General features: G+C 40.2%; 9 protein-coding genes across 11 annotated transcripts; 3 read left to right on the forward strand and 6 right to left on the reverse strand.

Annotated features, from left to right (window-relative positions):
* The first annotated feature begins 231 nt into the window (after positions 1–231).
* LOC128252901 (dehydrogenase/reductase SDR family protein 7-like) lies at positions 232–1,833 on the forward strand. The gene is made up of 5 exons (XM_052981087.1): positions 232–483; positions 539–682; positions 834–1,050; positions 1,106–1,351; positions 1,425–1,833. Exons 1-5 carry the CDS (start codon positions 322–324, stop codon positions 1,634–1,636), a joined length of 981 nt encoding a protein of 326 aa, XP_052837047.1. The 5' UTR covers positions 232–321; the 3' UTR covers positions 1,637–1,833.
* On the reverse strand, positions 1,660–12,379 carry LOC128252900 (pneumococcal serine-rich repeat protein). 3 transcript variants are annotated; one of them, XM_052981085.1, is made up of 9 exons: positions 12,236–12,379; positions 11,043–11,310; positions 10,094–10,301; positions 9,625–10,018; positions 8,403–9,411; positions 7,771–8,024; positions 6,989–7,707; positions 6,733–6,898; positions 1,660–6,386 (listed from the first exon to the last, which is right to left on the reverse strand). In XM_052981085.1, exons 2-9 carry the CDS (start codon positions 11,143–11,145, stop codon positions 4,605–4,607), a joined length of 4,635 nt encoding a protein of 1,544 aa, XP_052837045.1. In that variant the 5' UTR covers positions 11,146–11,310; positions 12,236–12,379; the 3' UTR covers positions 1,660–4,604. The 3 variants fall into 3 exon arrangements, with proteins under 3 accessions (XP_052837045.1, XP_052837044.1, XP_052837046.1); XM_052981084.1 differs by having other exon boundaries at positions 11,043–11,315; positions 12,236–12,374; XM_052981086.1 differs by lacking the exons at positions 9,625–10,018; positions 10,094–10,301; positions 11,043–11,310; positions 12,236–12,379 and having other exon boundaries at positions 7,771–8,022; positions 8,403–8,578.
* A 234-nt stretch (positions 12,380–12,613) lies between these two features.
* Positions 12,614–13,268, reverse strand: LOC128259847 (uncharacterized). The gene is made up of 2 exons (XM_052992457.1): positions 13,115–13,268; positions 12,614–13,052 (listed from the first exon to the last, which is right to left on the reverse strand). Exon 2 carries the CDS (start codon positions 13,035–13,037, stop codon positions 12,681–12,683), a length of 357 nt encoding a protein of 118 aa, XP_052848417.1. The 5' UTR covers positions 13,038–13,052; positions 13,115–13,268; the 3' UTR covers positions 12,614–12,680.
* A 101-nt stretch (positions 13,269–13,369) lies between these two features.
* Positions 13,370–14,110, forward strand: LOC128259339 (N-alpha-acetyltransferase 40). The gene is made up of 2 exons (XM_052991656.1): positions 13,370–13,813; positions 13,873–14,110. Exons 1-2 carry the CDS (start codon positions 13,443–13,445, stop codon positions 14,108–14,110), a joined length of 609 nt encoding a protein of 202 aa, XP_052847616.1. The 5' UTR covers positions 13,370–13,442.
* Positions 14,096–15,542, reverse strand: LOC128259349 (pterin-4-alpha-carbinolamine dehydratase). Its single transcript, XM_052991668.1, has 3 exons — positions 15,383–15,542; positions 15,159–15,303; positions 14,096–14,467 (listed from the first exon to the last, which is right to left on the reverse strand). Exons 1-3 carry the CDS (start codon positions 15,511–15,513, stop codon positions 14,168–14,170), a joined length of 576 nt encoding a protein of 191 aa, XP_052847628.1. The 5' UTR covers positions 15,514–15,542; the 3' UTR covers positions 14,096–14,167.
* Positions 15,543–15,837: 295 nt separating this feature from the next.
* Positions 15,838–16,491, reverse strand: LOC128259373 (uncharacterized). Its single transcript, XM_052991706.1, has 2 exons — positions 16,350–16,491; positions 15,838–16,286 (listed from the first exon to the last, which is right to left on the reverse strand). The coding sequence occupies exons 1-2, from the start codon at positions 16,450–16,452 to the stop codon at positions 16,066–16,068; spliced, it is 324 nt and encodes a 107-aa protein (XP_052847666.1). The 5' UTR covers positions 16,453–16,491; the 3' UTR covers positions 15,838–16,065.
* Positions 16,492–16,562: 71 nt separating this feature from the next.
* On the reverse strand, positions 16,563–21,699 carry LOC128259330 (uncharacterized). The gene is made up of 3 exons (XM_052991645.1): positions 21,320–21,699; positions 18,000–18,272; positions 16,563–17,318 (listed from the first exon to the last, which is right to left on the reverse strand). The coding sequence occupies exons 1-3, from the start codon at positions 21,332–21,334 to the stop codon at positions 16,722–16,724; spliced, it is 885 nt and encodes a 294-aa protein (XP_052847605.1). The 5' UTR covers positions 21,335–21,699; the 3' UTR covers positions 16,563–16,721.
* A 2,392-nt stretch (positions 21,700–24,091) lies between these two features.
* Positions 24,092–24,710, forward strand: LOC128259357 (general odorant-binding protein 99b). The gene has a single exon (XM_052991679.1). It carries the CDS (start codon positions 24,147–24,149, stop codon positions 24,606–24,608), a length of 462 nt encoding a protein of 153 aa, XP_052847639.1. The 5' UTR covers positions 24,092–24,146; the 3' UTR covers positions 24,609–24,710.
* An 84-nt stretch (positions 24,711–24,794) lies between these two features.
* Positions 24,795–25,461, reverse strand: LOC128259367 (uncharacterized). Its single transcript, XM_052991692.1, has one exon. The coding sequence runs from the start codon at positions 25,426–25,428 to the stop codon at positions 25,027–25,029; it is 402 nt and encodes a 133-aa protein (XP_052847652.1). The 5' UTR covers positions 25,429–25,461; the 3' UTR covers positions 24,795–25,026.
* Between the last annotated feature and the right edge of the window lie 2,466 nt (positions 25,462–27,927).

Consider the following 27,927-nt stretch of genomic DNA (forward strand, 5'->3'; position numbering starts at 1 on the left):
ATCCGTACAGTAATTACTGGGATAATAACTAGGCACTAACAAATTGTAACTTAAGAAATATAAAATGTTATGGGCCCTACGTAAATAATAGCTGTATTTATATTTTTATATTTAAATACACTAAAAATATGTTTTATATTATTAATTGCTGAATAGCACTTAATTTGCATTTTCGTAAGCAATGAATCCGTTGTTCCTCCTAACTATGCCTTACTGTGCTCCATTTCCCAGTGAATGGCAGTTGCCGTTTTGTTTTCATTGCTAATCATTTTGCATTTGGAAAAAGAGTTCAAAGGTTTTTAGTTGCATCAGATTAAAAACATGAAAGTTCAGGATCTGGACAAATGTGCTCCCAGCAGCGACTGGAACGTTCTTTACTGGGTGCTGGGAACGATCCTGATGCCGGTGGCCCTTCCATTGGCTCTCTTCAACATTTGGAAGCGACTTAAGGCACAAAAATACCGTAATCAACTGCCCGCTAAGGTAATTTTCCAAGTCTAAATCAATAAAGCCGGTTAATTATGTAAACAATTTACAGGTGGTGCTTATAACAGGTGCTAGTTCGGGTTTGGGTGAATCTCTGGCCCACGTCTTCTACCGGGCTGGATGCAAGGTGATTTTGGCGGCACGACGAACTCAGGAATTAGAGCGAGTTAAAAAGGATCTTCTTGCACTGGATGTGGTAATGTCTAGCTTCTTACTTATATGTATTTTTCATTTAACTGCACTTATAGGCATTCTTCTGTTAAATGTGACTTACAATTTCCTATTCATTTAAATGAAATGTAAATGCAAATGATAAAAACCCTTAACCATAACAACAATCCTTCCAGGACCCCGCCTATCCACCCACTGTATTGGCCCTTGATCTGGCTGAACTGAATTCCATTCCAGAGTTTGTCAGCCTTGTTTTGGCCGTTTATAATCAGGTGGACATTCTGATCAACAATGGTGGAATCAGTGTACGAGCGGATGTGGCATCCACAGCAGTGGATGTGGATCTCAAGGTGATGGTGGTCAACTATTTTGGCAGCGTGGCCCTAACTAAAGGTGAACTATACCCCGTTTTGCATAGAAAATTGAATAAACTTGTTTTATTTCTTAGCTTTGCTGCCGTCTATGGTAAAACGTGGTAGTGGCCACATATGCTTCGTTAGCTCTGTTCAGGGAAAATTTGCAATTCCCCAGAGGGCCGCCTATTCTGCCTCGAAGCATGCCATGCAGGCTTTTGCCGATTCTCTGCGAGCTGAAGTGGCCAACAAGAACATAAACGTGTCCTGCGTGAGTCCTGGCTATATACGCACTCAGCTCTCACTAAATGCTTTAACAGGATCCGGGAGCAGCTATGGAAGTTAGTAAATTGGCAGTTCTTCTCTGTTTTTCACCTTAATTTTTTTTGAAAATAATAATTATACCCTCTCTAGAAATGGACGAAACCACGGCTAAGGGCATGTCCCCTGATAAACTAGCAGAACGCATTCTGCAATGCATTCTCCGCAAAGAACCCGATATAATTGTCAGCGACGTTCAGGCAAAGATTGCCTATTACCTTCGTCATCTTTGCCCAAGCCTTTACTTTTGGATCATGGCAAAGCGCGCCTCGAAGCTGGAGAAAGCTGAAAAGAAGTCCACTTAAGTTTAGTTCAGGTCACGTAGAACTTCCATAAGTATTAGTTTCGTTTTTATTGTTAATTGAATTTTGCTTAAAATGAGGAAATTATAAAGTATCGCATATGTGTGTGTATGTTCGGGTTAAAAATTAGTTACACTCGTGTGTGTTATTGCCTAACAATAAGATTAATAAATAAAGTATTGTAGTAATCGTAACATAAAGTACAACTGAATTGTCACACATGTGCTTTTTGTTCGCTAATCATAATACATACGTTAATTATTGTTTTGAATTGTCTTTAAAATATTAATTCGTAAAATGCTAGTATTCACTTCTTTGCTCTTCGGTTTTTGTTTTCTTTTGTTCGTTTCATTTCATTTTTTATTTTTTCGACTTCTTAGAGACATTTACGCGTTCTTAATTGACAAAATTACATATTTTTATGTAGGTTGTTGGATGGGTGATGTGGTCTTGGACAACATTTAAAACTAGGGGTAGGCGATGGTTTCGTGGGGGATCGGGAGACGTAAATACGTGTTTATAATTCATTTAGCTAAATTATAAAAATAGCATTAATCCATCTCGTGAAAAGTATAAAAATTAATTACAATTGAGGTACACAATACACATACAGATTTAAAAATCGTTTGCAGTTTTACAATTACATTTATATTTATGTATATTTAGATTAAAATCAATCGGTTTCTTATATACATTACACAAAAATTGTTCATTTCGCGCTAAATAGTCTTTTTGTCACGCTCAAAATACTCTCGTCCATTCATCTTAGACAATAATCATTTGCATTTAATTATATACAGTACACAAACATTGGCAATATTCAAAATGTTCTCTTATTCATCTCATTAAGTACACTGGGAAATATAATTTGATCTTTAAAAACACACAGGATGGGAATAGATGTTCCTTGAAGTTTTGATTTTCCAATTGAGCTTAAGTGGTTGAAAAAATCATGCCAATAGTTAGCATGTCCCTATTTGGCTTAAAATTATGGAAAATTATTGGGCACACATACTCCCGTTCCAATGTATTTTTAATGTTTCCTAGTGTTATCATTTTTTGGTAAGTTTTTTTTGCCTGCCATTATTTTGTATAGTTTGGTATTGAAATATGTAGTCAAGACAAAGTAGAAACTAAACTTCAATTCGATTCTCGGGCTTACCATTATTTTTTGTTTGTTTTTATGTTAAGCATTTCAAAGCGATTGTCGCGTACTCGTTTTAACTATTTCCGTTCTCCGTTTTATTACTGGCCAACGCGTTAACTGTCTGTCTGTCAATATTCAATATTTTGGGTCGGCTGTCGGTTTCTTGAGCTGAGCTTATATCTTCTATCTTGTATGTTGTATCTTGTATATTCCACAAAAATATACCCAAATGCTCATAAAATTGCAATGGTTATTGCACGCCCCATATGGATGTATGTATATATTTTTTTGATACGCCTTTGATTTCCTACACATTCATATAGCTACAAATATCAATCGTTATCCTTAGCCTAAAGATCGTTATTGTTGGGGTGTTAGGTGTTAGTGTGTAACTTGAAAGCCGCCGCTCAGTGATTCGATTCGGAATGTGACTCTATATCCTACGTATGTATGAATATCGTTAGGTGCCTCATTATTGTTTGTTCGCATTGCTCTAACGTGGTATTGCATATAAAAACTATGTCCATTCGTTATTCTATGTACACTAAAGACTACGAAATTGCAGGTCTTACTATGGGATCGATGCTTGTTTACAGGTGCCGGTGCTACAGGGGATCGGGTGGATTAATGTTAGTGTCTGGGTGGCTAACTTTCTATGTGGCCTTGCTGCTGGGCATTCTCTAAAACCTACTTTCGATGCATTATGCTTTTGATTTATTGACAGTATCGTTGGTTAATCTGTGTATCTATTCCGTACAACTATTTGCAACTTTCCCCGGCTCCTCTTTTTTTTTCTATTTTCCATATATGCTACTTCGTGGACTACACCAACCTCAATCCTTTCTTATCTTAGTTTTGATCTTGAGAAAATATGCAAAGGATTTTTGAAATGTTCTCGGCTAATATTTTATCGTTTTAATTCGTTACTAAAATAGCACCTTGTATTGTTCTGTATGTCGTCGTAGTTCAGATGAGTAGTGATCGTTGTTCGAAACTTGAAGAGCAGGCAAACTAAGCAATATAAGTATTTAGAAGGTACATAACAATTTCAGTAATACTGTTTTGAAATTAACTTGAAATACAGGCCAAGTTTAGGCAGATATAAGGAGTGGCTGCATAATCAGGTATTCCATTTCTATTGCGTTCTTTTAAGGATTATGAAATTGGAAAATTGTATGATTGAAATGGTAGTTACTTTAAAATTTTAAAGTAAAGCTCAATCGAAAAAGAATAACTGAGCATACACACCTTTTGCCAGTTGCAAATTCGATCAAATTGGAAAGGCTATATAACATTAATAATATTTAACCTTTGATTGTAAATTGGAAATGTTAAATTTTTATACAATGTTATCTCAATAAAACCGCCTAATTTGATCGAGTCTGGCAACCGGAATTGACTGGATTTATAAAATTCTAGTTTACAAAATACAATACAATACAAACAGTAAACAGTAGAAGGTACAAAGTGCGGCTGGCGGTTTGGATTGCGGTGGCTTCAGTGGGTGAGGATTTGAGTGGGTTAGCTAGTGCTTCAATGGGCGGCTTAAAGGGGTGGTGATGCACGGGCGAGCCTTGGTCGGGGGATTTATGGGCGTGTGGAATGCGTTCGAGTGTCTTTTGTTTGTGTGTGAGTGGGCGTGGTTTTTCACATATTCAGCAGAAACGGCAAGTTTAAGGCAGTGTAAAGTACACATATATATAATGTATGTACAAATATATATATATGTATGCAAGTAAACCTATGCGACAATTTGTATAACTAACATTAAGACTTATCACTTTCACTTGGTTGGTTTTGGAAACTGGAACGGGAGAGCTGCCCCTAGCTAACCAGGTTCTCCACATCGGAAACGACTATCTCCAGATCAGAGGGCAGCTCATTGTTCTCGGTTGATTTTGCTGCTGCAGGTGTTGCTCCTGCTGCTCCTGGTTTTCCAGTTGATGCTGCTCCAGCTGTGCCCGTGGAGCGGGTCCTGAAGTTATTTAGACTTCTCCTGATGGGCTGCGTGGGTGGTTGACGCTGCATGGCGCTCGTGGAAGCGGATTGCTGCAGCGCCACACCTGGCGTGATGGAGGAGCTACTGGTGGCCGTGCTGCTGGAAGATTGGCGAGAGAAACTGGGCGGCGGCGCCCCAGTGTTTGCGGTGGCATTGCTGCTGCCTCCTCCCAAACTGGCCCTTGGAATATTGCTGAAGCTATTCCGAGAGTTCCTGGTCGGTGGAACGGGCACTGCCTTCGAGGAGGACACACTGCTGTCCCTGCGAAGATTGGCATTCGACGAGGAACGTCTCTGTGGCGAGGCAGCTGCCATAGCTGGCGGATCCTTCCCGCTTCTCGTGGCTCCACTGCCACTGGCCTTCAGGTTCAGACTGCTGCGCTTCTTTGTTTTGGCCAGATTTTGGCTTAGGTTGATCAAATTCTGCGTGCTACCAAAGTTTCGCGTGAGATTCACCGATCCACTGGCCTTGCTGCTGCTTCGGCGAGGAGCTGCCGCAAAGGGATTGTGGGTGGACAGGGAGTTGGACCTGCGATAGGAGTTTTTTGGCGCAGAAGCGGCTGGAGCATGAGGAGCTGCCTCCAAACTGGCTCTGTTCTGTGAGCTGCTAGGAGCCACCTTGCTGCTGCTGCTCGGCTTTGAACTGGAGGCCTCTGCCTGCATGTCCACATTCTCGTAGCAATGCTCCATGGAACGCGGCGGTGTTGGCGGCTTCAAGGTCTCGTAGTTCGGTTCGTTGAGGGTGAGTATCTGGTTATCATCCTCCGCCTCGTTGCACAGCAAAAGGGCACTTCTCTTGGCGCGCGTAGACACATCCTTCGAGGAGGATTGGCCAGCAGTTCGGTTACTAGCCTTTTGGCCTCTTTTTGGCCTCACACCTGCCCCCACCACATGTGTTTTCACCTTTGGCTTCTTGGACAACCTTAGGGAGAACTTAAAGGGCGGCTTGTAGACCACCTGCAGTTTGACTTTCTCGTTGGACAGGTTACCCATGGATTTGGTCTTCTGCGGTGTCTTCTGCACCAGTCTCTCTGGCGTGGATTGCGATTTGCTCATAACCTTGCGCACCCGAGAACTGTGCTCGATATGCGACAATGGTTGGGCCACAATGGGCGACTCCAGCAGCCACTTTTGCACCTTGCCAAAGGTGTTCGTATGGTTGTTGGTGGTCGAAAGATTGGAGGCATCATCTCCGTTGTTGTTGCGATGCGAGTAGTCGATGATCTCCTTCATGTGCTTGCCCAGCTTTTTGTTCGATTTCTTGGGCTCCTCCTCAAGGGATTTCTTCTTGGCCATGGCTTGGTTTCTGGTGGTCTTCTTGGTCTCTGGATTAGCACTGCTTTTGGGTGCACTGCGGGATGCAACTGCCGCTGTGGCTGTTGCCCCGGGTCCAGCTTGAGTCACCGTTCCCGATCCCGTTCCCGGTTTCTTGCTTCGCTCGCCCCGAACCTTCTTTTTAAAGGGCACCTTTGTCCTCACGGCTGTGTGCACTATCACCCCGTTGTTGTTCTCCGGCAGACGCACTGTCTCCGTGGTGGCACTGTGTATAATGGTAACGGACTTAAGCTTCAGATTCGACCGTTTCGCCAGCAGCTTTGTGCTCAGCGCCTAAGGAAAAAAATTTAGATGTTAAAAAGGAAGTCAAATCTGAACTTAAGTTAACACAATGGTAAAATACAGAAAAGGTAAATGTTTCAATGACTTCTAGTCTAATTTTTGCCCTGAATTTAGCCACAGGGGCAACTGCTAGATGAGTGTTTTCCATATACTCTACAGGATTACTTTTGGGCCCTGGGAATCTGAGTGCTCACCCAAGGTCTGAGCCCTTGCTTGCGCTTTGGCCTCGACCTGATCCCTTAACATTTGCGTGATTAGTTTCATTAACTTTTCCAATCAAAGAATATTCAATAATGAATTCAAGAACTTGTTTACTTTTATTAAACCTATAACTTACCAGGAGCAGAATTACACCTACGGCAGCCAGAGCTACTGTGTACCAGTTGTGCTGCATCCACTTCTTAAAGGTGGCTATGCTCTCCTCGGAAAGCAGGAGCTTACGCAATGTGGCCAATGGACCAGAGGGATCAACCTCCCTGCACTTTTGGAAGACATCACAGTATCTGAAAAGCAAAAGAGGGTATTGCAATAAAATAAAGATATTTTAATTATAAGAGATAAATTTAGTTTTATAAAAAGAATAGTAAACGAACCCATTATAATCATTACAGGGCGTTCCTGGCTTCGAGTACATATCGGGGACATCGAAGGGAGCCTCATTCCACTCGAACGAACTTCGGCAGGGACTATCCTCCCCTGGCAGCTTGCAGCACAGTTCGCATGACTTGATCCGATCATCCTGGGGTCCCGGAATACACTGACACGATTCCAGGCCGTAGGCCAAGCAAATACTGCCCGTGCAGTCGCCCATGTAGCAGACGAACTCCTTGTTGCAGATGGTCTTGTTGGGCTTGTTCACCGACGGAGGACACTGGGGCACCCGGCCATCACAGAAGGAGGGATCCCTGCAGCCATTATCATCCCGGCACTTGTCACCAAACTTCAGCTTGCAGTCGGTGGTGCAGCAGGGTCCTTGCGAGGGACTACAGCGGGCATGTGGGGTCAGCGTGCAGGGAGTCTCATCCAGACGCGGTTGCCTTGACATGGGGAAGCAGCACGAGTCCTTGCAGTCCTCCTCCCAACCACAGTCGCACTGCTCACCCGGCTCCACCACGCCATTGCCACAAATCGAGGACTGCGGCTCTGTGAAACATCCCTTCATGGAACGTGCCTTGGCATTCAGCACTGGTTCTATTGATTTCAGCGAGCAGGTGCTGAACTTATTGTTGTTCTTCTTGTCACCCGAAGTGGCACGGGCAAACATGATAAAGTTTCCATCCTCGCCACCAGGAGTACACTGCTCTGGGTCATGCTAAAATCGAAAAAAAAAACTACTTTATTAAATTTGCATCATTACATATTTTGTAACTCTTACCGGTGATCCAAAGTTGTGGCCAATTTCATGGGCCAATGTCACATGAGACACTGCAGGTGGAACATGTTTTCCATAGTTCAACAGAGTGACTATCCCCGTATTGAGGGACTTTAGCGAACCTCTATAATGGCCATTCTTCTCGCAAACTCCGCCAGCGTTTTTTAGATCACCCGTCCAGGCCAATCCCAAAGTTCCCATCTCGAAGTCACGATAGGTGAACATGTAGGCCAAGCAAAATGCATCATAGTCCTCCTCTGTAAAATAAATGAAAGTACAAGATTATCAATATATGAGTCATATTTTCGACAACCAAAACAACTTATTTATGTATGTATTTACTTAAATTAAAGTATAAGAAAACAATTTTTCAATGACACGTTTTTAGGGGTAAGTGAACTTAACTACCAGGTAGAAACAGTTTTGCATTGGTGTTCTAATTGATTTGTATCACTTTACAAGTGGGTACATTATTTTCAAAGATTTTAACCTTTACAAAATGAACATGTGTCGCAAAAATACACATAAATATGATTGATTGTTAATTAATCAACAGAGACAGTCACAAAAATAAATGTGTTACAAAAACAAGTCTTAAGAAAAGACGTTTTACCAAATTTGAATTTATATCTTACCCGAAAACAGTTCCAGAAACTTTTCCACACCATAGTTGCCAGGGAATCGGTAGCTGGGATCCTTCATTGCATTCATGTTGTGCACCTTGATGCGCTTGATCATGAACGTGATGTTATCTGGTTTTCCATCGTTGTTGAAGTCCGTATTCCGGTAGATCGTATTGGCCCGCTGCACATGCCGTGTGATAGCTTCTATGGACGCTTCATCCGAACCCATTTTCTGGAAGAACGTGTGATCCGCCTGCAGATACAACATGCAGGTAGTCTTGCGATCGTAGAGCAGCCTTGGAGAACTATGGATATCGTCGCCGCCCCTTCCGCTCAGCAGATTCGTCATTAACATGCTGTTGAAACTTGGGTTGTGCGGATTGGGGGCGAATATGATCTCCGGATTGTAGTTATTCACAATGATATTTGGCTTCTTGGTGGCTCCGTTCTTGGTGATGATCTCCACATGCGTTTTATGGCTGGGCCGGTCGTTGCCATTGTTGTTATTTCCCAGAAAGAGCGTTGTCCAGTTGGCATTGAAGAAGTTACTGGGCAGGTCGCGGGTACCATTGTTATTTGGTTCCTCGTAGGGCGTTCCAAATTCCGGTTCGATGGGTCGATTGTACGTGCTCACAATAATGTTCTTGTGTTTCGTGTACAACTTCCGCACATTGTTATTGCTATTATTGTTGTTATTATTATTATTATTGCTGTTGGCATAGTTGTTGCTGTTGCTGTTGCTATAGCTGCGACTTCCCTCGCCGACATTGGAGGGATTGTAGTTATTTACAAGTATGTTGCGGTTCGACGTGGGCTTAGTCAGCGTGGCCAGGAAACTCTCCGTGCTGCGCACAGTGCTCCTGGTCGTGGATGTGCTGGGGTGGTACTTCCTCGGTGACTCCTCGCTTTTGTCCTCCTCGGAGGCCAGGACGCGGAAGTCGTCGTTGTAGGGCACCTCCAGATCCAGCGGCAGGGGCGGATTGCGATTGTACGTTGGCGCTGGAGCATCCGACATGGCCAGCTGAAAGGGTTTAAATCGAACAAAGAAATATTTATTAAATTATTTCACATTATAAACCTTATATAATTTAGCAAACAGCGTTTTGTGAAAATACTAATATTTTTTGGGTTTTTGTTATCGCGTCCTACATAAATATGTCTATTAAGCTTAATATATTTTAGTTTTAGATTTGTATATTTATATTTTTATAGACCCAACATCCTAAAAACTCACCTCCTCCGGCAGCCAGCGCTTCTTCCTCAGCTTCTCGCTGGCGCAGTGCGTCTTGGCGGGCGCCGCGGAGTTGAGTCCTCCGCCGGTGAACTGCTCCTTCTGCATATTTACATCACTTAACTTATAGACTATGCTGTGGACACCGCTCTCGGCCAGCTGCTGGGAATAGCGCTGCGCCGGCTCGATGTAGTAGTGCTCCGCCTGGGTCTCTATCGTCCCGTCCAGCAGGTTGTCGCTGGTGAGTATCGCCTGCACATGGGCCTCCTCGTCATCCTCCAGGCTGCCGGTGTAGATGCGCGACACATCGTAGTCGATGGGACCCAGAGTGTTCTCGATCTCCACGTCGTGGGCGAACACCGAATGCGGCTGTTGACGCAGCACCAGGCGAAAATCTCTGGAGTGTCGGGGTGATTAAGTGATTATTGGTAAAATGGCTGCGATTGTGATGGCGAATCTCGAGTGCACTCACCTGTCGTGGGCGGAGAAATTCAGGCGGATGGTGTGCGCCAGTCCACTCGGTGTGGCTTCGGCTTCGGCCTCTGCTTCAGGCCTCACCTGTCGCTTCTGCCGGAAGCGAGCCTGCTCCAGGTGCCTGACCTGCGCCGCCTGCAGCACCCCGCGATCAAAGTTCGCCGCCTCCCAGTGCTTGATGTAGGGCGTCAGCCTGTGGGTGTAGCCTGAAAAGAAGAAAGGGGCATCTGTATAGCAGAGGAAGGAGAAAGCTGCCGGCGGTGATGACAAGATGAAATTTCTCTTAACTATGTGTTCAAATATAATTGAAAGATACCCGTATGGTAAGTAATAGAAAGCAATAAGACCATAAGGTTTAATGAATTAAATAAGATATATATATATATATATATAAGCACTTTTAATTCAAATTATTTTCTCATTTAAAATATTTATTTTTGGCAATAAATAAGACTTCTGTCAATTGGGTATCATTTGAAATGAATATTTAAAATGTTCTACAAATTTTCGGTTTTAATTGCTTTAACAAAATATGTATTTCAAAACAAATATATATTCAGCTATAGTTTTAGATAAAATGTTCTAATAAATATATTTTTGAAACAAAATACTCATGTTAAAAATAAAAGACATTTGAGCATTTTTAATATTTTGAGAGGCACGAAAATTTTAAATTTTTTCCTCGGAGGAATTAAAATAATTCGGAGGATTTAAAATAATTTCTTAAACATTTCGGATCACAGTTTTTACAAAATTTTACAAAAAAAAGATATTGGTTTTTATGCATGTCTAATTTATAAAAGTCAAGGCTAAAGAATAATTTTGTTTTTTAATTTTCTGAGTAATTAAATTTAAAAACGCTTTTCAAGGCTCAAACTTTTTCAATGGCAAGTTTTTGTTGATAATGCACATGATTGTGTGTTTGTTTTGGAATCCCCCCGACTCACCTGGCAACTTGAGCGGCGTGGGTATGGCCAGGATCTCGCCGGGCAGCCGCAGGAGCCAGAGGAACAGGATCTGCAGCCCCAGGAGGCCCAGCAGCCAGCTCATCGTGGATTTGGTCCGGACTCGATTCCGGGTGATTGTGGGTGTCCTAAACTACTTGAAGGTTGTGTTTTCCGAACTCAACCCCAGCTGCTGCATCACATCATTGGCGCTGGTTATTTGTTATTGTTGTGGGACTCGCTGCGCGGAAGTGGCTTCAATCGGTGACATCTTCGCTGGAAGAATGGAGAATGGAATAGTTTGGAGTGTGGAGTGTGGAATCCAGAACGGAGAACAGAGAGTCGAGTCGAGAACGAAAACTGTTATGATCGCGAGGTGATTGCATTAACGGTCCGGGGCACAAAGAAACTGCATTGCGTATACGGCGGATCACCGAGTGGCTTTCACCTTTTACGCGAGATCTTTTGTTCAAGCTCTAAAATTTTTACTTGTTTCTTTTTTGCGTCTTTTTGCATAAATGGCAAAAGCAACAAACGGCGAGAAGAAGAGGAAGAGCGTCACAGCATCTCATTAGCACTTCACACATACACAAACACACACACACGCGAAACAAGGGTATTGGTGTGCCCGTGAAAAATACTGTTAGTTTGGCGCTCTCATTGGCCTCTCTTTCTCACCTTGTTGGCCAATGAAATTAAATGCATTCTTTGGCAACCGTTTAATTGGATAATTATTGTTTTTGCCCAGCATGCGTAAGCGTGTGCGTGTGTGTATTCTATTCGAGCTTAACTTGGCCCAAAAGAAATCCCCTCTCTTTTCACCACTCTTCTCTCTCTTTCTACTCGCTGCTCGCTGTTGTTGTTGCGCTGGTCCCAAACCAAAACCAAAATACAAGTAAAATTCAATTAGCCACAAATTGTTGCACTCTTTTTTTCTGTTTGTGATAATTGGATTTGCGGAATATAGCCAAATATAACACACACACGTAGAAAACAATCGACCTCCGTTAATGGCGTAAATGGTATAAGCCAGTCGCAAGTTTTTTTCTTTTTTTTTCGTTGTTGCCACGGCCTAAAACCTGTTCTTCTGCCCAATCATCCAGGCCTAAATCAGTTTGATTTCGATTTCCCGTGCCATTTTTGGCCTCACTTGTTAGTGGTTTAGCTTTGATTTATTTATTTGCTTATCTGCTTACTTTTCACAGTCACTGAAGCACTTGCATTACCAATCGTTTTTCTGCGCTTTTAACAACTTTTTTTCGACCACCATCCACCAAGCAATGTGACCGCACGTCGAATTGACCGTTAAAATGTCGGGCTCAGAATTAATATACTAAGCGCTGAAAAGATACCGTAAATATGCTTTAAGCTATAGTTTTACTCTAGACTCGAACCATTTAACAGTGGCCCAAGCAAAGACTTAAAATTTAAAAAAAAAACTAAAAGATAAGTAAATAACAATGACTTAATTATTAATAATTAAAGTAAATAAAATTCTTCTAAGCTGAATGCTCAAAATAAATACTACTTTATGAATACTCCCCTGATCTTTGCTGGTAGAAAAATATACACTGTTCACTGGTAAAATATTTTGTTTATATACTTGTATCAATATAAACATTTATTAATTAATATCCAAAGTTAGCATTTAAGAGCTTCTTTAGCCAACGCCTGTTGCTTTTTGATGCCATCCCTCAATTTATCAGCATTCTTTTCCAATTTGGCGTAGCATTCTTTGAGTTGATTTCTTTGTGTTTCCAGATTTCCTTCGGTGGCCGATAGCTTCTTGACTTTCTGATCGTATTCGTCAAAAACTTGCCACCAAGTTGAAAGACTCAGATTTTCCGGTTCCGTGAGAATAGCGTGCTCCAGCTCGGAATTATCCGAGTAAGTGCTTGTGGGTTGATTGACCTCAAAGGTTTCCATGTCCGCCAGCATTTCCTCAATACTTGGAGCCATGGGCGGGGGCTCAATTTTGGGTTTGGATTTTTTAAACATACTGTTTTTGAAAAACTGAAAATCATCAAAATGAGAACGTCAGCACTTGTTAAGTAAAAGGTTTAAAAGATGGTTACCTGTTCTGTTTTAGAGGTTTAGTTGAAGTTTGACTTGAAATAAATTTTACTGCAATTTATTTAGCTTAATGTTCAGCAATTTATAAATCTTAAAATGGTAAATTTTCTGCAATTGTTTACAAATAAAACAAATGATAAATAAATAAAGTGACCAACATTCATACCCTTCAAAATACAAACTATCGCCCAGGCTCAAAACATATCGATGTAATCGATAGTGCCATCGACGTTAATCGATGTCGCTTTTTTGTTTACCCTGCTTTACCATCTCTACTTTGGGCGCTATAATATTGCATGTTTTTTATTCTTGTGAATAATAAAGGCAACAATGTCGAATAAAGATGAACTTAGTCAAGGAGCCAAGCAGAGATTTGTGGAGACCGCAGCCAGGGCCAAAAATCCTTTGGAATCTGTAAACTATCAAAGCTACAAGTCTCCCAGCGGAGAAGAATTCAAACTGATTTGCCGTACTAAGACGGATGCGGATACAAAGTTGCTGAAATGGGCATTTAAACTGGCGGAAATCAACGTGGGACCCTACTACAAACAACTCAAGATGGGCTGGCAGCCAAAGATTAAATCCGCTGAGTTGAACAAAAACTGGGCTCGTTATTTGGTGGCCCAAAACGATAAAAAAGAGAATGTGGCCTACGCCATGTTTCGGTTTGATATGGATCACGGAGATTGTGTTTTATATTGGTAACTATATTAGAAGACTACAATTAAAGCTACTTTGTAATTTGAAACCCCTTTTGCAGCTACGAAATGCAAGTGGCAGCGGAGTACCGAAGGAAAGGTCTGGGAAAATTCATCATGAGCACTCTGGAAGACTGCGCCCGCCTTTGGCACCTGGAAAAGGTTATGCTGACTGTGCTGAACAACAACGAACCATCTATTTCCTTCTTCAACCAACTGGGCTACGTCAAGGATGAGATCTCCCCTGATGTCCTGGAACAAGCAGACTATCAAATCCTTAGCAAATCCATGCTGAGTTGAGTGTTTATTGGACTCCAGAGATTATAGACAAAACTAGCAACTAGTATAACAATGCGTTTATTTCAACAAATTGGCCGCGGTCTCCAGGTGATTGGCCATGCGAATGTCCTGCGAACTGAGACCTCCAACATCGTGGGTGGACAGAGTGACGTCCACCTTGTTGTAGCAGTTAAACCACTCGGGATGATGGTTGATCTTCTCAGCCAGCAGGGCCACTCCCGTCATGAAGCTGAAGGCTTGGTTGAAGTCCTTCAGGATGAACTGCTTGAAAATGGCATCGCGGCCCTCCACCAAAGTCCAGCCGGCTTCAAGAAGGGGTTGCAGCTTCTCAGCACGCTCCTGTTCGTTTAGTCGCACCTGGAAACAATTAAGAAATATGTAAGTTACGATCAAGGCTAGAATCTATTTTTTAGGGGATATTAATGACCTCATGGCAAATTCTTCTTAGTCGGTTTAATACAATATACTTGATAATAACAAAGGTTTACTTGGGTTAAGCGATATCCTTTTGTTCTTACATACATATACTTTAATATTTTAGCTTTTAAATATATAGGCAGATCTGTTCTTAATACTTTTCAAGACTATCTTAAACCAAAGTACATTAATTTTTTGGAAAACATGTAGTAATGAACCAATATTGGCTACTACTATGTTATTTTAGTTTAGTTGTCTTTACAGGAACAACTTATACCGCATTTCAGCACAGAAACGAATAACTTTTAAAGAAATTTCAGTTATAAAACGAATAAGCATGTGTTTTGAATCTGTAATGCGATTAAAACTGGTTCCACTTCTGTGGAACTTATGTTGGGGAACTTTTAGTGTAATTTGAAACAACTGTATGTATTTTTAGCTAAATAAGTTGGAGCAGCAAGCTCCTGCCCAAATTCGTAGTACCCCTTCGGTTTTAGGGTAGAAAAACATTAGCTTAAAGTCTTAACTCGGCCTTGGGGGTTCGTTAATATTTCGAGGTGATAAGAATACCTCTCGATTTCGCTTAGATTCATTGCCCTTGATCTGTAAATCAAATTTTGTTAGTACTTACCACCATTTTGCGTTTTTTCGATGTGCTTGCTGGGGATTGAGTGTGTTCGGTGCCGTAGAATCGCCGGAGACTTGAGCTGTTTGAGCTGCCACCAGTTGCTACTTTTCTCGCTGCTGGCGAATACAGAACTGAGATTTGCGAAACGCTGCGCGAAAAAATAAAGCTCAGTTTTTCGGTCGGCAAATGAACTCCCCTTTTCAGCCCGCTCCCCCGCCTCCACCCACCTGCTGCCACTCGTTGCTGTTGTTGCAATGCCGTGGGATAAACCAGATTTAAGTCGACTGCCAAGCAGATTGGCCACTTTCTGAAACTCTGGCTTAATCAAAATCTGAGCGCATTTAATTGTTAATAACATTTTTGTTTTAAAACTAGTTTGTTTGTTGTTTTTGGTGTCGGCGAAAAACAGCTGATTTGAGATATATGTTAACTTTACAGCGTCTTAACATAGACGTATCGACTTAAAGGGAATACAGTTTTGTAAAAAGGCTATGGTCACACTTGCTTTTAAATTCTAAATTCAAATTTCATAGCCATCCCTCAGATTTACCAAATAATAAAGTATAATAAAGATAATTATGGCTAGGAAAAAATAAGTGTAACTTCAACAAAGAAACTATCAAAACTGAAACGTAATTTTCTCGAAAACTGTGGTCAGAAAAACGAGGTCTACAATATTAAATATTGGAAACAATTCTAATTTTTATTTTTCGCATAATTTTAGTAGTCCAATTGACGGTAAAAATAAATAAAATTGAATATTTTAAAGTATATAATAATATAAATCTGATAATTTAGCTGCATCCTCTAAATAAAGTATGGCTTTTTGTTGAGTTATTTTCGGACAACTTTTGGTTTGAAAAGTATATTTATATATAGTTATATATTTTCGTTGTTAATGTCTTAGCCATTACTTGTGTACCACATTTTCGGCCTCACCATTGCCATAATAATCGTAGTCCGCATTGGCAGTTGAGGTGGCCAACTTGGGATGATGGGTGGTGGTGGTGACGGCGTTAATGGCCGATGCAGTAGATGCCTCGGGAGCCACAGTGGTTGTCTTACGCCAGCGCAAACTGTAGCGACTGCGAATAAATGGTGGCTTGGTCGCCACAATTTGATTGCCAAAGGCTGTTGATTGGTAGGATATTATTAAATAGTTAATTTATTACTAAAATCTAGAAGATAGCTTACCCAGCCCAAAAAGGCAACAGCAAACGATCAGTAGCAGAGTCAGCTTCATTTTGTCTTCGCCTTTCAAAGCAAACTGTAATTTTTCACAGCACCTCAACTGCATTTATAGGCCCTTCAAAGCTGAGATAATCAATTCCCAATTCCCCATTGAATGCGAAATCATACCGTAGTTCCCTGGGGAACTGGTAAACCATCCAAGTTCATTCACCGCACTGGCGTTTCTGTATTTTTTATTCGTTATCTCTGAATGAACTCTTACTTTAGCTTACGGGTTAAGCGACATTGTACAATCGAATCAATATAATATGCCTAAGCGAAATGGTAATAAATACGTGTGAGGACTCTGACGGACCGGCATTGACCGGATCTCCATCAGTTATCCGGTTCCGGTTCCGGATCCGCGGGTCGCGGACGCTTGGGACCGGAGGGTATTGGTGGAGGTGGAACGTCGGGAACTGCACTGTTTTTGCTCTCCGATCCGTTGCGAATGTCCTCGAAACTGGGCTGCGCTGGTTCCAGATTGTCCAGGGGTAATGGCTGAATTTCTGGTGGACTCTGGGCAGGATTCGGGGGCTGATCCTCATGCGCAGGGGGCGTGGCGGCGGGTGCAGGTGTGCCCGCCCGAAAGGGATAACCCTGAGCGGGATAGTAATCGTACGGCGGCAGATAGTTCTGCCTAACATATCCCGCCTGATCGTAGATCACCGGATACTGGCTATAGGGATATGGGGGCAGGTGCGTGGGCTGACCTCTGAACTGGGTGGGCAGGGGGATGAGCACGGGCGGCAGTCCCTGCTGATTCAGTGGCAGGGGCATCTGCTCCCTGGGCATCTCCTGGGGCTCCACGGATCCGGGTGGAGTCTGCGGCTGGGGCTGCTGCTCCACGGGTGTTTCCACGGGCTGGGGCTGCGGTTCATAGGGAGCATAGCCACCTGGGTACTGAGCGGCAGATGGCAGCGGGTAGGGGAGCTGCAACGCAATATGCATTAAACTCTTGCTTACAAGAAAATAAATTACTTAAAACCAGGGACCGTAATTATTGTATGTTTTATAATACAAATTATTTTGTAATAATTGCATTACAACTGTGTACTATTTTCTTCGATGAAATGAAATTACTCAAAATTCATTGAAGAAATTAGTAACAGATGTTTTTGTGTGTATTTGCAAGGATTAATAATACATTTTCTAGACCAATAGATTTTGTTTTAGACTAGAGGTGAAAATGTTAAACTTTGAATCAGAATCAGACTAAACAAGTTTTTTATTTTAAGGATTTAAGAAATATATTTATAGTTATTTTTACTTGTGTGTTATTAAACGTACTTATTTACTGAAATCATTTAATTTAGTTAACAATTACTAGTTCAATTGTAATGTACGCTGAACCCTTTGGTTTCCTAAGACTCAGAAATAAGCAGACAATGTTAGCTTATTAAAAGTCAGTTTAAAGTCATATTGAAAATTAAAAGCAACACTTGGATAAATTGAAAAATATATAAAAATCAATAATAAAAATGTATGCTGTTTTTGGGTAGCTAAACCAAAAAATATATTTTACGACCTTCTCTTTTATGAAGACTGCTATTTATTATGATTTTTTTAACCTCATATGAATAATATAAATATATAAAAATTATATAAACTCACCCTCTCATTGGGCGTCAGACCAGGGACAATCGGTTGACCGAACCGCACGATCGGTGGGCTGTAGAAGCCATAGGGATTGTAGGGTCCAAAGGGGGCGTAGCCCGGCTCGTGGATGGTGGGCTGGATAACGGGATAGGCCCGGCTGGAGGTCAGATTGTCGTCCGTGGTGATCAGGGCGTTGTAGACCTTTGGCTTCTTTCTCAGACGACGGGCGGCTTGCGAGGAATCCGTCCACAAAATCAGGCCCAATATCACAAGAACATAAAACGTGTGCTGCGGGAATTGAAATCGAAACTGGTGTTTATACACTATTCTATTATATTTTCCATTGACAGCTTGTCCCTGGTTTTTGTCACTGCGATCGCAATCGATGAAAAACCATAATCTGTCTAATTGATCGCCATATCGACAATCAATCAATGAATTGTTTGGACTACGCACAATTGTGTTCGTGTTTGACGGAAGTTGCTGGGAGTTGCTCTACAGGGAAGCTTGTTAGTAATATTGGTAATGGCTATGGACTCAACTCAACTCCCCGCCAGAAGAAACCCACGACTTTCAAATACCAGCACTGCAGTCGCCGAAACAATCAACACATGTCAGCCTTTGTTGCGAATTCTCTACACTTCATTAGTTTTGAATTGAAATGTAGATTGTTCCTTTAATTGGATTATGGAGAAGCCGATCGAACCGGACGGAGGCAAAAAAAAGCTGACTTTAGGGGAAAAATCCATTAAGAACTAGGTTCTTGGTTTTTGTATGTATTTCATATTCGGTATGCTATCATTTTAACCGTTTGCTTTTTTAGATAATTGAAAACGATCTTATTTTAGACCAGAAAGCATTTATAATATGATTAATAATTCAATTTATAGAATACTAAAATATGAATTATAAAAAATCCAGAAATTAAACCTTTAATTATTTTTACTTCTGCTTTGAAAATCAATCATTTTTAAATTAATCGAGTTCCCAATTTAACAACCAGATGTAAAGTTATTTGATTTACAAATTTTTATATTTTTCTGAACTTTAAAATAGTTTAATTTCTTTATGATCCATGCAAAAATAAAACTATACACAAAACTAAATGTTTACAATTTTACAATTAAATTTAATAAATAATTTTAAAAGAAATAGAATTGCCAATCAAATATTTATACTTTCCTGCAACTTTAATTCTGTTTAATTTCTATAAGATCCATAACAAAATAGAACTATCTAAAAAACTAAATGTTTAAAATTGTAGATCAATAAGCGTCGAAGTCAATTTAATAAAAATTTGATTTGTAGTATTATAGGATCTAAAAGTAATTTTATCTTAACAATATTCTCTTCTAAACTCTAAATAAATTTCTTTCTTAAAGATCTCAGAACTTTTTGTTTGCCCAGAGCACTGGGTTCAAGTGGAGCTGTGGCAAAGGCCTTTTCTTAATAGAGATGGAGTGTAGGTCCGGTTAGACGAGTTGCCCATTGACGTGGCTTGGTACTGGAGCATGGAAATGCACTGGAGCGATCTGCGGAACAGTGACCGCGTTTCTGATCTTGATCCCCGAGAGCGTTGCTGCACTCTAATTGGAGCTCTCGGATTACCCAGACATCCAAGCTGGACTGGGCTGAACTGGGCTGAACTGGGCTGGGCCGCCCTCTCCTTGGATCGGCTATTGTTATTGTTGTTTACGAAGCGACTGACTGGCAATTTGTCTTGCTTTCCAAGCATTTCACTTTGACTTTCCTCGGCCACCAGTCATACAGCCATCACCCACTCTTGATCGCCAAGATCTTGCTTTCCAAGGGAGCAATTTTCGACGCTTTTCCTTTTCTTTTCTACATAGTTTCGTTTTCGTTTAGATTTCTTCGGCATCGGCATCTGGCAACAGCGAAATTAAACGGATTGAATCGAATCGAATCGAATCGAATTGAGTGGAATCAGCAGACAATAATCGTTGATCAAGTGCGGAGTGGTGCACTCCAATCCACGAAATTGGGCCACCTCGAGTGCCATTGTAATGGCCGCGTTAAAAGTGATAGTTCAAAATGGTTCAATGGCCATGGGTGTTTCCATAGGCTCAGTGGCCACATTTCCGAGAAATCAGGGTGGGTGGTCACTTATAGGTGTCAATGAAATATGACTTCAAAAGTGGATTGAACTGGAGTAATTCTCAAAACTCTTAAACTATTTGATCATCAATAAAACCCGTTAAGCATGCCAGAAGACAACTAATAGTTAATTGTTTACTTAACTAAAGCTTAAATGCATTTAGTTTGTTTGTCGCCATAAATAGTACTTTTCCCTTGCTACACCCAAAAAAAAACTAAAACTTTAGTTTAATTTCCATAGTCTTAAACTGTAGTATAAGTCCTTATTTTTAAACCTTTTTTGATACTTGCGTGATTTAATTTAACCTGTAACAATAGTTTTTATTTCTATAACAATTTTATTTTTTGAGCTCATGTCTTACAAGTAGATTAAACTGTGCTTTGCGGTGAAAAATAATCGTTTTAGTTGACCCCCCGCGCTTTGCCTAGATTTCTAATTACTTAATTGTTGTTATTTATATTTTGATTGCCGTAGTTTAGTTGGATTAGTGCATACTGTAAATACACATTAAATATGTATTTATATGTATATGTATGTGCTGATCAATTCAAGATAACACAGCAAAGCTCGTAAATCAAGTCGTAATAAATTTAAATAAAATTATTTAAGAATTACTTATTGTAACTGGTAAACAACAAATTGAACAAAAGAGTATACAACAATTTTATAGCCTTCAAAACTTAACTCTGTAATTATGATGTTTTTAAGATTAAACTATAAAATACTCCCTTTTAATATAAGAAGTTATGCCTTATCTTAACCCATTTCATTTCTGCATAATTAAAAATTATAGTCAAGAACATTAAGCTCTCCAAATTTAAAAGAAAAATACAACAAGGCATTTAATGCTTTGCCTTTGAATGTTATTTTATTTTTATGTTTCTCTTGGAATTGCAGTTCCAGCTGGCCAAGTTCTGGCCTTAGAACCATAGTCTGCTCCCCAACCCACTCTTTATCCCATTCGCATTGCCAGTTTGGCACGTTTGAGGTAGAGGCTGACTCAGCCGCCAATCGAGTCAGATTCATGGCTAAGACCAGACCAGTTCAAAGGCAATAGATGCCAGTGTCGTAACCTTAAACCTGAGTCTTAAACTGAATCTCAATCTAATTGTGAAAGTGAAAGTGCCCGGACAATTGTGGACTTTAAATGATACTCATGATATATAAGATATATATCAATGATGGATCAATAAATAAAGTTATCACAGACGCCGCTTACCTTTTCCATTTGCATATTGACCGTGTGTTTTTTTAGTTTCCCTTTTAATTTTTTCCTTGGATTTCGTATGCAGGTGCTGACTGACTGCGAGTCAGGAAGCTCCAGAAAACCCACAAAAAGATGGCATAAATTGTCTGATTTGCACGAGTGTTTTTAAAAATGCACAATTTGCTTAGCGACTGGCCGACACGTAATGGCTTTGAAAACAAGTTGCAAATGCAGTGCACTCTGGAGAACACGGATCACGATTCGAGTTGACTCTACGCGGAGACTGCCGACGATCGACTGGCTCTTTTTGCGGCTGCGCACGCGCGTTTCTTGGTTTTCTGGGGACTTCAGACGAACGCTGGGCGCGCTCCACGGGCAACCTTTTATACCTTCGGTGGCTTGGTGGCTTGGTGGCTTGGTGGCTTGGTGGCTTGGTAGCTACTATATGGTGGTGGCAATGAAAAGCTGGCATAAAAGGCTTGCAAATAAACATCTGTGGTGGCTTTGGTGTTTTTATGGGCGTACGGACAGGAACTTCTTGGCCTAGTTGGCCTAGTTTCAATTAGCCTTGCCTCGGGTCTGATGACTTATTTTTATAGATAAATATAAAATAAATATATACATCTGAAACTATAATTTTTAAAGCTAGCTATTACCCAGACCTCAGCTGTTGGTCTATTTCTCTTTAATCATTGCAATGAAATTTGCATTTTCTTAGACCTTGTTTTAATGGCATTGTATTAAGTTTTGACAGCTTACTAAAATTGCTCATGCGACATGTTGTCTTGGTTAGGAAAAGCTGTGTACATTTCGCCGATTTTCTTGTAATTTTAAGCTACTACATAAATCAAAGAATTGTAACCACTTTGTTTGACTTGGATTTTGATTTATTTTTTTAATTAATTTGAAGTCTTTAAAAAAAATAAAATGAAATGAAATATTGCATTTTGTTTTCATAGAAAATACAAGAATTTATGTTATAATGTTTTTAGCTTTCCTTACATACCTTTTACCTATTTTCTTTTTTTCTAGGGTGTTTCCACTTCGAATGAATGAATTGAAACTGAAATACAATCTAAACAAATCCAAATGCTTTCCCATTGGAGGAGGCATTTTCATTAGCTTCGATTTAATTGCTCGTCGGCATCAAATGAACGCAATAAACCGGGCGAAAGTGTAGAATAGAGGCGTAATGAAAAACCAAACTGGGCTAGGAATTTGTTCAGCTCTCGACACTCTGGAAATGCAATTGTCAGCCTCAGTCACAGTTACAGTCACAACAAGTCTTTATTCTCGGCCATAACAAATGGGCTTACCGGGTTTCACTTTCGTTGCGAAGCAAAGTTCAGAACGCTTGTTGATTTTTCTCCACGGCAGTGTTTTAAGTCACTCTTAGCTGGCTGTCAAGCCCTCAACTCATTGTTGTTAAGCAGTTTGCTTATATATGCTTAGACACTCGGAGAAAACCGGAAGCTTTGTTCATATTAAAACCAAATTCTTTAAATGTTTTTTAAAAGATTTTTTGAGCAGGATACGTGCCATATGTTATTTAGTTTGTTTTTTGAAAGACAAAGCGGTTTCTAAAATTTTGATTATTTCTTACATTTTCGTCTTCTTTAAAGAAATTCTGAAAAAGAATTTTTTTTTGCCTAATAACTTATATCAATAAGCATAGTAAATACTGAAAATATACAATTTATACATTCCAAAATTTCTTTTCAAATTTAAAATATCTATCAATTTTCAACCTGTCATATTCTGTCATTTTAAATCCGCTTTTGAATATCACTGCCCCTTTGTTTTTCTAAGTGTACACAACTTCAAGATAGTTAGCTTTTATTCGCCGCAGTCACGTTCACTGTCAGAGGTGATAATAGTGCTTCGCTCCGGTCGCCACCCACACTCGTGCTGCAACTTGTGGGGATTTCGGGCATTTCGTAGTGTTGCGGGGTCAAGCCGAAAACTTGAAGATCTGCTGAGGCTGTTTGATAGACCATCGTGGTGGGCGGAACCTCCTGCCGCGTTTTCTTCTTGACTTTCGGCTAAACTTTCGCTTTCCCTTTTTTTCTGTTTTGATTGGCATAATGAGTCTACGAACTCCAGTGACCTAGTCGTGCGTTTATTAGATGTTTTCTTTATTATATATTGTAGTTTTTATACCACATGACTTAGACAAACAAATCAGCAATTTTCCTTCAAAATTAAATAAAAAATTGTCGATGTAATGTTTACAAAATGTATAATGTTATACAAAAACTATTTAGAAGTTTTGAATCATTTCTGATGATTAATAATAATAATTCGATGTAATAAAACTTTATGCGTATTGGGTCTTCTTTTTTTTTTGCCATTTAAATTTTTTTCTGAAACTGAATAATTTATAAGAAACTAAAAATAGTTCTTTTTTATAGACGAATTCTGTTAACTAACAGAACCAAATTAACCATTTACATGTGCACTGTGCAAAGCTGACTGCTATAAAACAAGACTCACCTTTCGCCACCTAAAGCTAGATGGCGCCACTGTATGAATAAAAGAAATCAGCTTGATATTGGGTTTACTTCTGCCGAAAGTCACGTCATTTTTGTGATAAGCCGTGATTCAGACTTGTTGACAGACGTGCATTCGAAATCTGGCATCTGGAACTTGGAGGCACCTGCATCTATCGTTGCCTGGCGGCCTTTGCCCTTTGATAAGGGTAATCGTTTGGCCAGTCAATCACCCGCAAGTCGACCCGATAGAAGGTTAATTTGATCGGCAGATCTTGCTATAAATACGATTGCTGAGCTTAGCACAAATTGCAGTTGCAGTTGTGACAGAGTAAGAAAAACACACCGCCATGAAGGTCCTTCTAGTTCTCCTTTTGGGTCTGGCCTTTGTCCTGGCCGATCACGACCACGATCACCATCACCACCACGAACCCTATGTGGTGAAGACCCACGACGACCTGGTCACCTATCGCACCTTCTGTGCCGACAAAGTTCATGCCGGCGAGGAGCTCGTGGAGAAGTACAAGAAGTGGCAGTATCCCGATGACGCCGTGACCCACTGCTATCTGGAGTGCATCTTCCAGAAGTTCGGCTTTTACGAGCCGGAGCACGGATTCGATGTCCACAAGATCCATGTGCAGCTGGCCGGAAGCGGTGCTCAGGTAAACCATTCGGACGAGACGCACCAGAAGATCGCCCACTGTGCCGAAACGCACTCCAAGGAGGGCGACTCCTGCTCGAAGGCCTACCACGCCGGCATGTGCTTCATGAACGCCAATCTGCAGCTGGTGCAGCACAGTGTCCAGGTCTAGAAGGACAACGGACTGCCCCATCCCCATCCAGAACCATCTGATCCTTATTTTGCAGTTCAAGACAACAATAAAGAACGCAGTTGTAACGCAGACTTATCTTTACTCTTCAGTTTTTTCTTGGCTCTAAGCTCTTCCATTAAATTAAAGCATTTCGGGAATGAAAACAGTATAACAAAGTGCACAGTTAGGGATATAACAAATGATTTTTATTTATATTAGTAGCATTGTCGGTAGTCTTTGTGTTTTTTTGTATTTATATAATAAGCAAGTTGTTAAGCAAGTCTTGTTACCTAGGTCTGTCTAAAATCTATTTGCATGGAACATTTATATCTAAATATATATATCTAAACGGCTAAAAAAGTGTCGATTTAAACGGGAATAAAATAATTATGTTTCTTAAAACTAGCTTTTATTTAAATTATTTTTGGCTCATGAAATCCTTGACCCAATGGCCAAAGCGACCGGAAGTGGCGCATTGGTAGGCCAGGAAGGCCCAGTCATCCAACTGGGTTCTTCGCTCCTCCCTCCGGTTGCAGTAATCCACCACCAGCATCAGTTCCTCCATTTGGTTGTGGCCAGCGAAGATCTTCGCTATCCGTTTGGCATTGTAGCCGCTTTCATCTGTCCAGAGGCCCAGTTCTTTCACCAGACATCTCAAGGTGACTGCATCTTCGTCTCGCGATGCTTGGCGACAATTTTCCAAATCCCCTTGCACTTTTTCCGGCGTTGGCAATTTCCAAACAGCAGCTGCTTCACTTTTTGTGGCTATTGTTAATAGCAAACAGCTCCAGCAGATGACCACCAAACTTAAATGATTCATTGCGTACTCGTCAGCTTTATGTTTATAAATGGAGCAAGTTCAGACAAACACTTCGCTTTTATAGAACACTCCGGCTGGGGAAACCAGTTCTAGAAGCATCATTGGCAATAACCTAGAATTCATGGAAAATGGGTCTGCCGGCCGGTGTAATTGTTGTCAACGCGGGAGCATCTGGTGTTGACGTAATCAGAGTCTTTATAAGACACTAAATAAAAGATGTGATCTTGAAATGGTCCATAAAAACCAGTACACCTGTACTGGGATGCCTGATCAAGTTCATGAAAGGTTGGACCAAAAAAAAACAATCAGAAGTTTAACAAAATTAAGTGGTAATGTATGCATCTTTAGGACGTAAATGTCAGGTGTTTTTCCTTTTGTCTTAATTGATGAGAACGTAAATCCATGTTAATGTTATCAAGAACAACTACAAATAAGATTAAAGCCTTGCTAAAATTCTCAAATATATTTAATGTGGGAGTTTCTCAAGGAACTTAACGTTTTTCTGAGTCCTCGCAGTTTGATTTTGAATGACACTGTACTGGAATTTCTAGAAATTGCCGAAATAACAAACTGAACTAAACTGGTTAAATCGATTACGTATAGGGCTTGCAAAAAAAAAAAAATGTTTAAGTATGTTTATCCATTTGAAATGTCTAGAAGTTTTTGAAAACATTACTTTCACCAAGCAGAAGCAGATGAAGAAACTACTATACTACTACTATATTTTGAAATATTGAAAATAATATACTGATCAGTATTAAGCTTTTGAGAAATTCTAACATCAACTTTCCATTAAAACTGCGAGATTATTTTAACCATCAATTATTTATATTTTAGTTGAACGGCCACGAGGACACTTACCTTCAATCCAAACGGAGATGAGGCTGGCAAAGCTTCAAGCCTTTTCCAAAACAAATTAGAAATAGAGGAATGAGGAGTGAAATATTATAATACCTTACTAAGGTTTATTGTCTTGAGAAACCATATCTACTGTTTATTTAAGACCTAGACATACATATGATCTGATTTACAATTTTCTTATAATTTATCTATAATCGAAAAGAGACAAATTTGTCTATTTTTATAGTATATTACAAGTACAAAACCATACTTTTTAAGTTTCAAATATAATTCCAATCATTGTACGCCTTTTCTTAATGTTTAACTAATCACCGCGATTTCTCAATCCGCAGTGAAATCGGCTAAACTGCAACTGCAATTATAAGTGCGCGGCTGACTGCACCGGACGACAATTTCCCAGGACCCACCCACTGTCAACCCGATTGCAGGACGATTACTGAACATTCCAATCACACGTGAATACCGCCTTTTATGGATGTGTACTTTTTTCCACCTTTCCTTTGACTGCGCCAACGGGCTTTGTTTTCAGTGGCGGGAAATCGGTAATCGAAGGGCCTTCGACTTTCTCCGTCGACTGTGACTACTTCATTAAACAACTCGCAGTGGCGTTTTCACGCTGCAATAGACCTTTCCGCACCACTCAACCCGTGCCCATGTCAGCCGCATTTGACAAAGCTAATTTCGCGTCGAAAGCCAGACCTCTCTGCGAATCCAAGTTCCCCCAGATCTAGCCCTTAATCCATATTCCATATTCCATGTTCCGTACTCCGCATCCCAGACCTCAGCCAGCCAAACGACAAACAAACACTTGACACGACCTATTCAATTATTTCTCAATTAAATGTCGTGTAAAGAAGTCATCATCGAGTCGACATCGTCATTGCACTCACATTCGTCATTGAGCGAAGGTAAAAAACTCAGTCCACAAACAGAAAGAAATTTTTAAAGAAAAAAAGGACTTTATATCCGGAAGTAGCATAAATAACTAAAGATTATAAAGTACTTAAAACTACATAAGTCCTACTTAAACTTCATTTACTTTATATAAATAAATCTCCGATTTATAAATACATTTAAAACTGATATATTTGTATGACAAATAAAAATTTAATAAGAATAATAATTATAATGTATTTTTCGGAGTGCATCCATAAACACTTGGCACATTTGGCTGATCCCCAAAAGGGGGCGTGGCATTGCATAAGTGTCGACATAGTCAAAGGCAAGGTAAATTCAATTCGGTTTTTCATTTTCATTTAGCTTTGCTCGTGCCGAGATTGCGTTAGTTTGCCAGGCAGCATTAAGCACTTAGTTTCAAAGAGTTTTACATGAATAAAAAAGAATGAATTGAAATAAATGGATATGGTAAAACTGAATTCCTTTGATTTTGATGATTGTTTTCTGGTGGATTTGCCTAACAGGCTGGGTAAAAAAAACAGCTAGATTTATTATATTACTGCGTTACTATAATTAATTATAATTGCTGAAAATTAAAGTATGCAGATCTTACAACATAAAATTTGAAATACATGAATTTTTAACAAATTTAACAACTTTAATTATGTTCTTCGAAATTAAAAAGTAATGTTGAACAGTTTTAAGTAATCAAATGAATATTTTGTGAACTTTTTCTTTTGT

The sequence above is a fragment of the Drosophila gunungcola genome, chromosome 3R (genome assembly GCF_025200985.1).
Source record: "Drosophila gunungcola strain Sukarami chromosome 3R, Dgunungcola_SK_2, whole genome shotgun sequence".
In the NCBI taxonomy this organism is placed as follows: Eukaryota; Metazoa; Arthropoda; class Insecta; order Diptera; family Drosophilidae; genus Drosophila; species Drosophila gunungcola.

Bases quoted from the DNA above. Each gene is read 5' to 3' on its own strand.
- LOC128252901 (XM_052981087.1), top strand. From the start codon at position 322: ATGAAAGTTCAGGATCTGGACAAATGTGCTCCCAGCAGCGACTGGAAC. The intron at 484-538 runs GTAATTTTCCAA...AACAATTTACAG, and splicing joins GTAATCAACTGCCCGCTAAG to GTGGTGCTTATAACAGGTGC. The intron at 1,352-1,424 runs GTTAGTAAATTG...TACCCTCTCTAG, and splicing joins ATCCGGGAGCAGCTATGGAA to AAATGGACGAAACCACGGCT.
- LOC128252900 (XM_052981085.1), bottom strand. From the start codon at position 11,145: ATGAGCTGGCTGCTGGGCCTCCTGGGGCTGCAGATCCTGTTCCTCTGG. The intron at 8,025-8,402 runs GTAAGATATAAA...TTTATTTTACAG, and splicing joins GTTTCTGGAACTGTTTTCGG to AGGAGGACTATGATGCATTT. The intron at 6,899-6,988 runs GTTCGTTTACTA...TTTGCTTTTCAG, and splicing joins CCCTGTAATGATTATAATGG to ATACTGTGATGTCTTCCAAA.
- LOC128259847 (XM_052992457.1), bottom strand. From the start codon at position 13,037: ATGTTTAAAAAATCCAAACCCAAAATTGAGCCCCCGCCCATGGCTCCA.
- LOC128259339 (XM_052991656.1), top strand. From the start codon at position 13,443: ATGTCGAATAAAGATGAACTTAGTCAAGGAGCCAAGCAGAGATTTGTG. The intron at 13,814-13,872 runs GTAACTATATTA...CCCCTTTTGCAG, and splicing joins GGAGATTGTGTTTTATATTG to CTACGAAATGCAAGTGGCAG.
- LOC128259349 (XM_052991668.1), bottom strand. From the start codon at position 15,513: ATGTTATTAACAATTAAATGCGCTCAGATTTTGATTAAGCCAGAGTTT. The intron at 15,304-15,382 runs GTGGGTGGAGGC...TTTTTCGCGCAG, and splicing joins ACAGCAACGAGTGGCAGCAG to CGTTTCGCAAATCTCAGTTC. The intron at 14,468-15,158 runs GTAAGTACTAAC...AATTGTTTCCAG, and splicing joins CGAAAAAACGCAAAATGGTG to GTGCGACTAAACGAACAGGA.
- LOC128259373 (XM_052991706.1), bottom strand. From the start codon at position 16,452: ATGCAGTTGAGGTGCTGTGAAAAATTACAGTTTGCTTTGAAAGGCGAA. The intron at 16,287-16,349 runs GTAAGCTATCTT...ACCAATCAACAG, and splicing joins CTGTTGCCTTTTTGGGCTGG to CCTTTGGCAATCAAATTGTG.
- LOC128259330 (XM_052991645.1), bottom strand. The intron at 17,319-17,999 runs GTGAGTTTATAT...ATTGCGTTGCAG, and splicing joins GTCTGACGCCCAATGAGAGG to CTCCCCTACCCGCTGCCATC.
- LOC128259357 (XM_052991679.1), top strand. From the start codon at position 24,147: ATGAAGGTCCTTCTAGTTCTCCTTTTGGGTCTGGCCTTTGTCCTGGCC.
- LOC128259367 (XM_052991692.1), bottom strand. From the start codon at position 25,428: ATGAATCATTTAAGTTTGGTGGTCATCTGCTGGAGCTGTTTGCTATTA.